Source organism: Sciurus carolinensis, chromosome 6 (assembly GCF_902686445.1).
Source record: "Sciurus carolinensis chromosome 6, mSciCar1.2, whole genome shotgun sequence".
Lineage (NCBI taxonomy): Eukaryota > Metazoa > Chordata > Mammalia > Rodentia > Sciuridae > Sciurus > Sciurus carolinensis.
The window spans coordinates 39,235,810-39,248,871 of NC_062218.1; the positions used below are offsets into that span (position 1 = coordinate 39,235,810).

The 13,062-nt window shown below is 33.2% G+C and overlaps 1 protein-coding gene across 1 annotated transcript in view; it reads right to left on the reverse strand.

The window, feature by feature from the left end:
• Positions 1 to 13,062, reverse strand: part of Hcn1 (hyperpolarization activated cyclic nucleotide gated potassium channel 1) — a 377,033-nt gene that overhangs the window by 180,698 nt on the left and 183,273 nt on the right. Inside the window, exon 3 of the mRNA XM_047554838.1 lies at positions 2,032 to 2,193. Coding sequence (XP_047410794.1) covers positions 2,032 to 2,193 — 162 coding nt within the window. The remainder of the gene's footprint in view (positions 1 to 2,031; positions 2,194 to 13,062) is intronic.

The following is a 13,062-nucleotide window of genomic DNA, read 5'->3' on the forward strand; positions in this document are numbered from 1 at the left end:
TACAAATGAAATAATATTTTAAAAATGTGAAAGAAAATAAAAGCTAATTTCAAAAGTAAATCCATATACAAGAATGAAAAAGAAAAAAAGAAGTCAAATTAAAGTGAATTGTTACTTCAATAAGGTGTTTATATTACATAACATTAAGATAGAACAAAGTTTCAAGGTTTGACAACATTAGATGAGGCACACCATGTGCACATAGGTACACTACGAATACATGCAGATATGTTTAAGGAAAAGTCATTAAGACATTAAAATTCTTCAATAAATGTGCTTATCTCTAGACAATTAGTATATTGCCTTGTATTGTAATTATACAATTAAATGAAATGCATTTTATAGAAACATGAAAAATAGTTCTTTTACTCTGTGATGACAATCACTATTTTCCGAAAGATACCAAAGGAAAATTTAAAATAATAATTATTTACCAAACGAAATATTGGTTGGTGACAATGATGAATCATCTTTTGGCAGCAGTGCTTGTGTTTTTAAACTATGCACTCAGTCAGAAGCTAGATTATAGAGTCGTTACCTTTTCCTCTGCCCCCAAATATCTTTATTAATGTCTTTACCATATGTTTTGCTTCTTCAAAGATAAATAAAGTGGCAGATGTATCATCAAGGAGACACCACAGATTGGAAAAGTGAGCTCATCAACTCCTTGTTTTAGTCTTTAGTCATACAGTCTCCCATAAAGAACATTTCTCAAAGTTTTGATAAGTGACTAGGTTAAAACAAATTTATATGACAGTAATTTCCTGGCACTTGCTATGTGGTTTGCACGTGTCTCCCACAATTCATGTTATGGAAACTTAATCCCCAATGCAACAAAGTTGGGAGATGGAACCCAACAGAAGGTGTTGAGGTCATGGAGGTTTCTCCCTCGTGAATGAATGAATGCCCTTATGAAGAGGGCTTGGAAGAGTAGGTTCTCATGCTTCCACCTTCTGCTATGTGAGCAAAAGAGGATGGCATATATAAAGGTACAATTTCAGAATCAGAGACTAAGTTGGCAGTGCCTTGGTCTTGGGCCTAGAAATGTGAGAAAACAATTTTCATTTTTTTTACAAATAGCCCAGACTGTGGCATTTTGCTATAATAGCCCAAAATAGATTAAGAACAGCACTGGAGACAAAGGATATAAGAAAACAAATTCTTTGTTCTAACATTATGGTGTGAGGAACACAGAAAAACATAAATAACAAACAAGAGAATGAAGAGAGAAAGAGAGCAAGAGTCTTGCTAAATGCTTTTATGACAGAATATAAACTACTTGAGTGATATACATATTAGCATGATAGGGAAGGTCTCTCTGAGGAAGTGATATTTAAACAGATATGAATGAAATGAAGGGAAGATCCATGTGAATATCAGATCTCATTTCAAAACATATGTTCTCAAAATTAAATGTGAATATAGATATTTTAGCTATGGAAATAAAATTTCTGCTGACAAGTTTTATATTTGTGTGTCTTTCAGAGATAAAATTAAGACTTACCATTTGCATGAAGTTTTCCCTAGCAAAAAGTGTTATTTGAAAGAGCATTAAGTTTCATGTATCTTATTTTCCTCTATACTAATGTATATGTATTTGTGTGTTTGACAGTCCCTAAAATTATGACTTGAACATAATAAGTGCTAAAAAAAACAAAGAAGTATTCTAAGAATTATAATTATTCTAATTAGAATAATAATTATTTCTAATGAAAGAATTATTCTAAGCTATAGGCATTTTCAAAGAACATTGATTATTTGTATGTGTTTTCATGTTGAAATAAAATGTCAGGTATAAGTAGAGTAAAATATTTTTTAAAAATGTGATGTGACATAACATTCCCCAGGAACATGAAAATTAAATTTAGATGTAGAAAAAAAATCAGTATCATCTTACTATATATCCACAGAAGCAAAACCAAGTTTCCTTTCAACATTTATGAAGAGAGAAAAATCAGATCATTCTAACATAAATACTTTTTTTGGCAAGATGCAGAAAAGACTGAATGTAAAATAATACAAATTACTTACGACCATTTCATTTAGAGACACCCAACAATCTGGCGGGAAATCTTGCAGTAGTGGTACCAAAAACTGAAGACAGCCATCCCAGTGACACAAGAGCAGCATCATGCCAATGAGATTAAATATTCTCACCACTGCACTGGCAAGATCATATGTCATGTGGAATATCTGTTGAAAAAAACATAAAATTAGCTCTTTAAGAAATTTTTAAAACAAGCATACTACCAACATCAGATTGATTGATATGGTGTAGCATAAGTATTGATTTAATAAAATGAAAGAAAAGACTTTCAGAAATAGAGATTATATTTGTTTACCTTGACAATGTTTGGTACTCTGCTTTATGATTATATAAACTGTTAATTTTTCACAAGGAACAGAAAGAATAGGAAATCTATGCTTTAAAGAAATCTTGTTTTGCCAGCAGTATATATCTACTCTCTTTTGTGCTCATGTTAGTAAAGCTACTTTTAAAAAAAAGTTATTTAATTTGTTCAAAGACAAAGAAAATGTTCAAGGACTGAAAACTATAAGCAAAAAAGAGTTTAAGTGAAAAATATAAAGTGAGATTGAGAATAAACTGCAGTTAACTTTATAGCTATGAATGAAGATACTCCTTTAACTGTGTATATTGAGAATGGGCAATGATGTTTAAGCTAAATGTTACCTGGAATTGCCTTAAAACTATTTGTGTTTATAACTATTTAGTAACTATTTTCATAATTGTTTGTACAAAGGTGAAATTATTTCAGAAAACACTGAGTATGACACATCAAGATCCTCCTTTGAAATTTTAATGGAACATCTATCTGGCTTTACATTTATATCTACTCATTTTCTAGTTATTATAAGGAACAGAACCAGAATGTAGTATTTCTCTTCGGAAGTTTATGGAACTCAGAAGATCAATACCCATAAATCAATAGCTTTCCTATACTCCAGCAGGGATTCAGCCAAGTAGGAAATCAGAAAAACCATCACATTTGCAATAACCTTGAAAACAATAAATACTTTGGAATTAATCTAACCAAGGAGGTAAAAGAGCTCTACAATGAAAATTATAGAACAATGAAGAAATAAATTGAAGACCTTAGAAGTCGGAAGATCTCCCATGTTCTTGAAGAGACAGATTCAATATTTTCCTAATGGCCGTACTGCCAAAAGCAATATACAGATTCAATGCAATCCCTATCAAAATATCAATGATATTCTTCACAGAATTAGAAAAAAGTTCTTACATTAATTTGGAAAAATAAGAGGTCCAGAATAGCCAAAGCAATACTAAGCAAGAAAAGCAAAGCAAGAGGTATCACAAAACCAGATGTGAAATTATACTGCAGAGCTATAGTAACAAAATCAGCATGTATTGGCATCAAAATAGACATGAAGACTAATGGAAGAGATTTGAAGACACAAACAAATCCACATACCTATAACTGTCTAATATATGACAAAACTGACAAAACTATATCTTGGAGAAAAGATAACCTTTTTAAACAAATGGTGCTGGGAAAAATGGATAGCTCTATATAGAAAAATGAAACTAGACTACTATCTCTCTTCCTGCACAAAACTCAAGTTGAAATTGATCAATGTCTTAGCAGTTAGAACAGGAACATTAAAACTGCTAGACAAATAGGGCCAGCACTCCAGTATATAAGTGCTGGCACTGACTTCCTTAATAAGACCCCCAAAGTGCAAGAAAAAGCAAAGAATCTGTAAGTGGGATGCCATCAAACTAAAAAGCTTCCGCACAGCAAAGAAAGCAATTCAGAGCGTGCATAGACAGTCTAAAGAATGAGAGAAAATCTTGGCCAGTCACTCCTCCAGTAGAGGATTACTTCCAGGATACACAAAGAACCGAACACCAAAAAACAAATAACCCAATCAAAAAATGGGCAAAAGAACTAAAAAGAAACTTCTCAAAGCAGATACACAAATAACCAACAAATATATGAAAAAAAAAATTCAACATTTCTAACAATCAGGGGAGTGTGAATCAAAATTACCCTAAAATTTCATCTCACTGTAGTCAGAATGGCAGTTATCAAGAATACAAACAACGATAAATGCTGGTGAGGTAGTGGGGAAAAAAGGTACACTTGTACATTGTTGGTGGGACTGCAGACTAGTACAACCACTCTGGAAAGCAGTATGGAGATTCCCCAAAAAGCTAGGCATGGAATCAACATATGACGAGATGCCTCATTCCTTAGTATTTCTCCAAAGATCTAATATCAGGATACTGCAGCATTATAACCACCTCCCTACTACAGCAATATATCTACAATGGAGCTGTAATCAGCCATAGAAAGAAGAATTAATTTATGGTGCTCGATAACACATGGATGGAATTGGAGAAGATCATCCTAAATGAAATTAGCCAAACTCAGAAACTCAAAGGTTGAATATTTTCCCTCATATGCAAAAGCTAGAGTATAAAAAAGGAAAAGGGGAGCAAAGGACAGGATAACATAAAGAACCAATCATGGATGTGAGGGCGATCTGGCTGCGACATCGGTCACCCCATTGATCGCCAGGGTTGATTCGGCTGATCTGGCTGGCTAGGCGGGTGTCCCCTTCCTCCCTCACCACTCCATGTGCGTCCCTCCCGAAGCTGCGCGCTTGGTCGAAGAGGACGATCTTCCCCGATAGAGGAGGACCGTTCTTCGGTCGAGGGTATACGAGTAGCTGCACTCCCCTGCTAGAACCTCCAAACAAGCTCTCAAGAACCAATCAAATACAAATTAATAGAGGAGTGAAAGGAATCTAGTAGAAAAAGAAGGGGAGGGGGGAGGACAGGAGGGGAAAGAGGGAGATCATGAGATGAAATCAATTTTCATTCATGTGTAAGTTTGTTGTGATGAATCCAACTACTATGTATAACTATAAAGCTCTAATAAAAAAAAATGTTTATGGAATTTCCCTGTTGCTCTTATTTCACCTTGTCTAGAACAACAGAATCTACTGGAGAGCAGAACTCCATTCTGGAAGGAAGATTTAACTGCTAAGGAGTTAATAAATTGATAAATTTACAAGTAGGAATAAATACACATAAACACCTTGAAACAAAATCACAGTACACAATTCACCGAAAGAATGGTATATCTTTACATAAGGGCAACATGGCTTGAGAAATTATGTACAAAACATAAACACAAAACTCCACAAAATTGATATTTTTACTTTGAAACTATACTTTGTAAGGAAAAGGTAAAATGACCATGCATATGTGAATTCACTTTTATAAAATCACCAAATCTGCCTTTCTTTTTCAACTTAATAGAGTTTTATGAGCATTAATTCTTTGATTAAACAATTTTCAATTGGACAAAGTAATTACATAGAGTAAAAAATCCATCTTGGTAGGAATGTACACACTGTTATAAATTCTCTTTAAAGTAAGCTGGAGGGTCCTAGAGTTTAAAAGCAACAGATTACACAGTTCAATATTCAGAAAACTATAACACAGTAAAATATATTACTGCATAAAAATTTTATTTTCCTCTCAGTTAATTTTTACTTATTTATTGTATACTTGGCAAATGCACACAAAATTCCTTTTGGTATTATCCCCTCTAATATTTCTTGATCACTGAATTTGTAAATAAAAACTGTACCATCATTTTCATCAATTTTTTTTTTTTATTGAAAGTAATACAGTGAAACAAATTTTGAAAATGTTCTACTCAGAAAGTAGGGAAAGCAAGCCACCACAGATTTAGGATGTTTAGTAACATAATTCTATATTTATATTTATTTCTAAAAAATGGCTCATGATATCTTGTGAGTTACATGTGGCATGGCTACAAGGTAGGATAATATTGCCTAATGTTAACTTCTGAATCCAACAGGAAACTTACCACCTTTTGGCTCAATTATTTGACGTGAACAATAACTATCTGAAATTCTCTGCCTGAAGTCTACAAATTATAAACCCACAAGCAGCAGCCCTAATTCAACCATCACATTTCAGAGTGGAGTCTGGAATGTTCTGGAGAAGGAGGGCCCATTCTTAGTAAAGTTGACCATTTGCATTTTCTATATTATTTTAGAGAAGTAGATTATTTTAAAATAAAAAAAATTATTTCAGATTTCTTATTAAATTACACATGTGAGCAGTTATTCACCAATTTCTTTAAAAAAAAAAAAAAAACCCCTACTATCCCAGAAATGTCCTCCAGAGAATCATAACCATACAGGAAACATTTTCATGGATGAAGTTAATAAGAATGTAAGGGCTTTTCTAGTCTATTAGAAACACTTTTTGTTTGTTTTGCTTCCATGTAATTTCATGAACTATTGCCAACAGGATAATCTCTAGATTTGAGGCTATCTTCTATCCCATTTCTATTTCCACCAACACAATGTCAGTATATAGCATTATATTTATAAACTAAATATTATACTTAAAATACTCAGTAATAGCTCACATAATTAATCACAGGATGAATCTCCCTTATGGTTTTTAGCATTTTCTATTCAAAAGTGATCTCACATTTTGGAGCCATCCCAAAGTCTAACTTTGGAGGAGATACAAACATGATGACTACTTTAACACTAGCTAATTTCAAAGAGTCCAAATCATGTATCTCTATCTTGATTATCTATCTGGCAGAATAACATCCTAGTGTATACAATATCATATTGATGAATACATGAATATGTGTATGTAGTGCCTAGCCCCAATTCATTTTCCTTGAGCTCTTGTAATTAATACATGGGACCTGAATGCTGAGATCTAATTACCCCAGCAAAACCTTGCTCATGGAAGATTTGGAATGAGAAGACATCCCTGTGAAATACACCCATCTGTGGACTGTCAGATTAACCAATAAATTCTCTAGTTTATCTATTGCCACAACTTCTTAAAAGCCTAAGGGTAACTCATGGGATACATCTGTGACTTTATTCACCTCACTGAACAACTAGTTAATACAATTAATTTATTAATACTTAGAGTTATTCATCTGAGGTGTATGCTCATAGTTGATAAACTTGCATCCAAACCAATTATGTTACTATATACAAATTTGAATTCATTATAAAACAGTACCACTGGTGACACATGGCACATTGTGGAAAGAGAAAGCTAAATGGGGTTTCAAAATGACAGCACAGAAAACCTGTTATAATGTCAAAGAAGGTTGGACTCTTGTTTCTCTTTATAACTATTCACCTGTACACCTTAATGTGTAGATAGATATTAATGTGTGTGCTTTTGTGTGTGTATGTTTGTGTGTGTGTGTGTGTGTGCATGCCATCTTGACACAGAATATGAAAAAAATTGGGTCCTCAGAGTAAGATTTAACTGCCAATATGTATTGAAGTCTCAGTATGTCCTCAGGCTAATCAATGCTAAAATCAACATTTTAAGATGTTTTCTGAAAATCTTACTCTGAGCATTGATCGAATTATCTATCCCAACATGCTTCATGTACAAAGTGCAGAAAGTTCTGCTGGTATGTGAAAGACTTACATTCTGAACAGTGATCTCTTTGAACAAAGTCGTACTAATCTTGTCAATCCCTTAACCCTTCTAGGATCTTTCTCTGAATGAGACTACCATAACATTTGGGTCACTATAACCTTTAGAAAACTCAACACTCTGAACATCTCAAATCTCAGCCTCTGTCACCAGTCAAATGCAGTTATCCATTCCCTAACCTCCCACACTTGTTATATCATCTTCAGGATGTTGAGTGGTTTTTGCCAGATTCTTCTTTTCACTGTGTCTTCCAAAACTCCTCCTGCATTTTTAATTAACTCCCAATACCCTTGGTCTTTCATAAAATTCTTTCTCTTGTTCTCTGCTTCCCCTGAGAAATTATGACCTTGCCACACACACCCCTTTGCCAAAGACCAGGCTTCTCTGGGAGCTTTCTGGACAGTTGATTTGACGCTTCATACCTCAAAAATCTTATGTTCTGGAGAGAGCACCCTCATTTCACAGTTCTTTTCAGCCTTTCACACATTATTTGTCCAGATAGAGGAGCAATTCTCTCTCTTTGTTGTTCATTTAATTTGGCTCCACCACTCATAATATTCCTATTGCTGGCATCTGGTAACCTCTAATCTCCACACTCTACAAATCTTCACTGATTAAGGGCTCTGTCTTTTTCCATTCCACTTTCTGTGCATTAGTTTCATTAATCAAACAGCATCTTTCTATACCTGAGCTATGGAGGATTACCAGAGCGGAATCTGAATAGACTGTAGATACTAAACCTTTTTAGAGGATAGCAACCTTGGTTGAGGTTCTGGGAGGTAGCCTATCCATTCCTCTATTCCCAGCACCCATCTTATCATCTCTCCTCAATTCCCCAAAGACCATGACTACCCTGCTCTGTTTCAGCTTAAAGTTTTGTGCTTTCCAGAGGTAAGTGACATGCTTATCTTTTATTTAAAACTCATTCCTACCTACTATTTGGTGTTAATCTGATAATTCTTCTCCAGAAGTTAATCAATAAATTCAACCTATTCAATCTATGGTGAAATACAAACTCTCTTCTAATAATTGTGGTCAGATATTTTTATAAAATGCAGTAGAACAAATGAATTAATATAAAAATAAAATTTAAATTTAAAAAAAAACATGATATGATATCATATGATATTATGATATGTCAACAATTTACACTCTTGGATACAGTGGCAATATTAAATTTCTATAACTTTACCAAATTTCTTTTTTCTTCACAGTTGCTAACTTCATCTATCATTGGATCGACCTCTTTCTATTATTTAGAAGTAATAAAATCTCACAATTTTTAACTGAAAAGAGATTCTTTACTTCCTATTTTATATAAATATACATAAATATATAGATATTTATATAAAAACAGTGATATAAATATATATGTATTTACACAAATATATAAAAAACTCATTGGAACTGTAAAGAAAGAAAAGTTTCATTACATCACTATGTAGTAAGCTGAACAGTATTTAAAAGTCATAACAACTAAACACTCATATAAGTAGTTTAAAGTAGAAAGCATTTGTTGTCCTTCATGACTTTAAAAATGTAGCTGCTTCTGTGTTTGTGTGTACCAAATTCTTATGGTACACTGTAACAGCCACTTAAAATCATACATAATTTTATGTAGAATTTTAACTATGTATATCTAAAACATTTAGAAAAAATGTGTCTGTGAAAACTTCCTCTTTATTTAGCTTTACCGCAAAAAATATCAAAGACCATGTGTTACTATGAGGAATATGAGAAAAATTAGAAAATACTAGGATATGAATTCTTTGACCATTTCTGGTAGGAAACAATGATAAGACCAGTTGTATTATATCATATATGGTTTATAGTGCAAGTTATAAGTAGTAGACAATAAACTATGAACAACTATAAATTATTGAAAGCTGTCAAGTACAGTGTCTAGTGTTGCATAGTTGATGCTCAATGACTGCTCTTTTTCTCAATATGTTTTGGTCAAATCTGTGGATGTGGAACCTGTGGACACAAAGAACTGATTGTCTTTGTAGCTTTCAAGAGGACATTGCAGTAACATAGAATGTTTATATTGTATCTTGTAAATGAAAAATAAAAAAGCAAGCATAATCCTCATGTACTTAATTTACTTAAGGAAGCCATTTACACACTAGGGAAATCAAATTATAAAAGAATATTCAAAAACAAAAGTCAATGAATTAGTACTTGGGAAAAATGAAATAAATTAAAATTTCTTTCTCTTAGTCTCACTCTCAAGAACTCTTTCCACATAAGTCCCCTTCCCCTTTCTTCTCCACCATGATTCAATGCAGCATGAAGCCCTCTCTTACCAGGGGCAGAGAAACTACCAATGACATGTCCTACAACCTCTAGAACCATGAGCCAAAGTAAACCTCCTTACTTTATAAATTACTCAGACTTAATGGCAATAGGAAATAGACTTAAGACAATTATTTTTCATTTATAACATTCCATGATATCCTTCGCTTTAAATTTTTTTTAAGAAATGATTTTTAAAATAAAAATGCAATGAGCATTGTCACTGGAAGGTAAATCTGACCTAAAAGTTCTTTACATAAGCAATTTTTCTTAAACTTTTGTTGGTGAAACAAAATAAATAAAAATATAATAGTAAAAATAATGCTTTAGTAGAATAAAGGAGGCCATTTAGAAAAAATATCACAATGTCCTTGTTAACATTCCCAGCATATTCTCATCACTTTCATTCCAGAAAGGCTATGTGAAAACTAGCTGATTGCACCATTGACCAGGTGAAGTCAACAAAAGAGAGAAGAGAAAGAAAGCTGTTAAGATGAAAACAATACTTCGGCATAATATTTTATGTAGTGGCCATCAAACTTACATCATGCATTGGCACACCATCCTGTTATTGTGACCTGATGAGCCAGTCAAGTCAAAATACTCATTTATTTGAGTGCTTTCTTTTTTGTCAAGGATGCTCTGGGAGAAAAAGCAGCACTGGCACTCTGTCTCGTTGTTTGCCTTCCAATAGAAATCACTAAGTACATGATTTTGGTATGATGCCAATAAAATAGAACTAGACATCTTGGTAAAAAAAAAAACACACACATTCTGCCATTTGATGAATCTAATAAATGAGAGAAACAAATTAGTGCAACTTCCCCAAAAGGAAACTAAACCTTAAAAAATAAACAAGTGTTGGCAATGCTGCTAGCAACCCACAAAATGCTTGAATAAGAATTGATCTACTGGAAAATGGCATAATTTCAAATTCACTAGTTGGACATCTTCCAGAACTAAGAGTGAATTACAATGCTCCATCAATTCAGATAATAGTGCATCTGGATATTTTCCAGACTACCTGAAGTGTTAAAAATACTTAACCATTATAATTTTTATAAGTGCATTGCATAAACTAGTACATATGAAAGGATCCTTAAAAGTACTAAGTCTGATTTTTCAAACTTTAATTTTTCTTAGCATCGGAGCCCACCTGTTAAGCATTTGATATGTGCAAAATTAAAATGCTAAGCACTGTGATCATAACTTTTCATGGCATCCCCTCCTTCTTCCTTCTCACCTACACACACACTTTCTTTTCCAGAGACCTCTCACCTGTTTTAATCAGTACTCATTTCTCTTTATACCTACCCCAGAGCTATCTTAATTGCTGTTCCTTCTAACACATCTTGTAGCAGCCCCACCTAGTGAGTTACAGCTTCATGAGGCAGGCCTGGACTGGTTATGGAAGCAGGTACATGTTTGAAAATCTCCTCTCTTTCCCTTTTTTTTTTTTTTATTGTAAACAAATGGGATACATGTTGTTTCTCTATTTGTACATGGAGTCTCTCTCTTTCCCTTTTAATGAATGACACCTTGTCCTGGTATAGAATCCTGCAATGAAAATAATTTTCTCAGGGATACTTAGAGACCTGATTCCATTCTTTTTAACACTTAGTGAAACCATTTCTTTCCTTAACTATGTGTTAATTAATTTATTGAATAGATGGAGAGGTTTTCATAAGAATAAATTAAACCTGCTCAAATTCTTTATGTGTAAGCCGAGGGTGGGAGGCGCATATGAAGGTGTCATGCTGACCTTCAATTAAACTCCCTGTGTATATTCAGGATATCTGTTCTATTTTGTTCTCCATTATGCCTTTTTTTTTTTTTCATTTTATAGATATAGTTCTTTTTTCAACTATTTTTTATTTTTTTATTTTTTACAGACTGCATTTTGATTCATTGTACACAAATGAGCTACATCATTTTGTTTCTATGGTTGTACATGATGTAGATGTGTACATCCCTCATACCTTTGGACTTCAACTCTAAACTGTCTCAAAGATGTCATTATACAAAGCAACTCCTACTTCTTTGTCAAACTCTTTTGAAACATATTCCAGGATGTGATTTTTCTCTTCTTATGTCACCCTTCATTCATCCATTGGATTTCAACCTGTTAAAAGCTTTGATATGTATAATCAGAAAAATGAGAAATTATACTACATTTATGTAAGATCTATCAAAATATATAAATCATCCTACTGTCATGTACAAATTAGAACAAATTAAAAAAACTTTGAATACATTCTTGCCTTCAAAGAGTCCCCTAAATTCGTTTTCTTCAGTTTGTAGGTATATCCCTTTCTTTATTTGGTTATTTAATTTATGTGAATTCTTAGAGGACACAAAGAGCCAACATGTGACCTGCCATCTTCTCAGCAACCTTTATGTGCTTTCCCCAGTCATTTCAATTGTCAAGTCTGTTATTAAAAGCTCTGTATAAGCCAAATTAACAAACTGCACATTTTTCCTTTAATAACTAATTTGTTCTCAATGAACTATTGATCAATTTAAATGTAAATAAGTTGTTATTTAGATTAGCTTACCTTTGCAGAATATTTTTCTGCCTCTAAACTTTTCTTCCCTAATACTTCTCCTTGGAAATAGTTTGTGCTTCACACACTTGTGTTTCAAAATAAATTTAGAATCAGCTTGTCAAATCCTTCTCTCATTCAAAAACTTATGTTGGGCTTTCTTGTCACTGATTTTTTAAATGTGTCTATCATTATTTTTCAACAACATTATCAGTTATACAGAATCCAGTATTGCTTTCCTCAAATAATATAGTCTACTTGGTATTAAAAGTTATAATTATATGATTCACATGTGGTCATCTAAGTTTCCTGCTGAAAATGTCACTAGAAATCCAAAGACTCTTTATAAAGCCAAACCTCTTGGCCTGGCATAAACGCTCTTTGTGATCTTCCCACCACCATTTTATGTCCTCTGCCACCCTACTTTCATAGATATTTCATGCTTAAGGTTAACCAAAGTTGCCATGGTCTCCTTATACACTGCAACTAATCAGAGTGCACATTTGTTTACATGCTATTATCTCCCAATAATAAAGCCCTCTCTCCATCCCTTCCTTTTCTGACTCATAACTTTATTCTTACTTCAAGACTTGGCTCAAACATCACTTCCTCAGAAAAGACTTCTTACCTCTCTAGAGACAGAAGTAAGTACTTCCTCTCACAGGGCCTTTTCCATAACTCTGTAAAAGTGTCTAAAACATTGCTGTAATT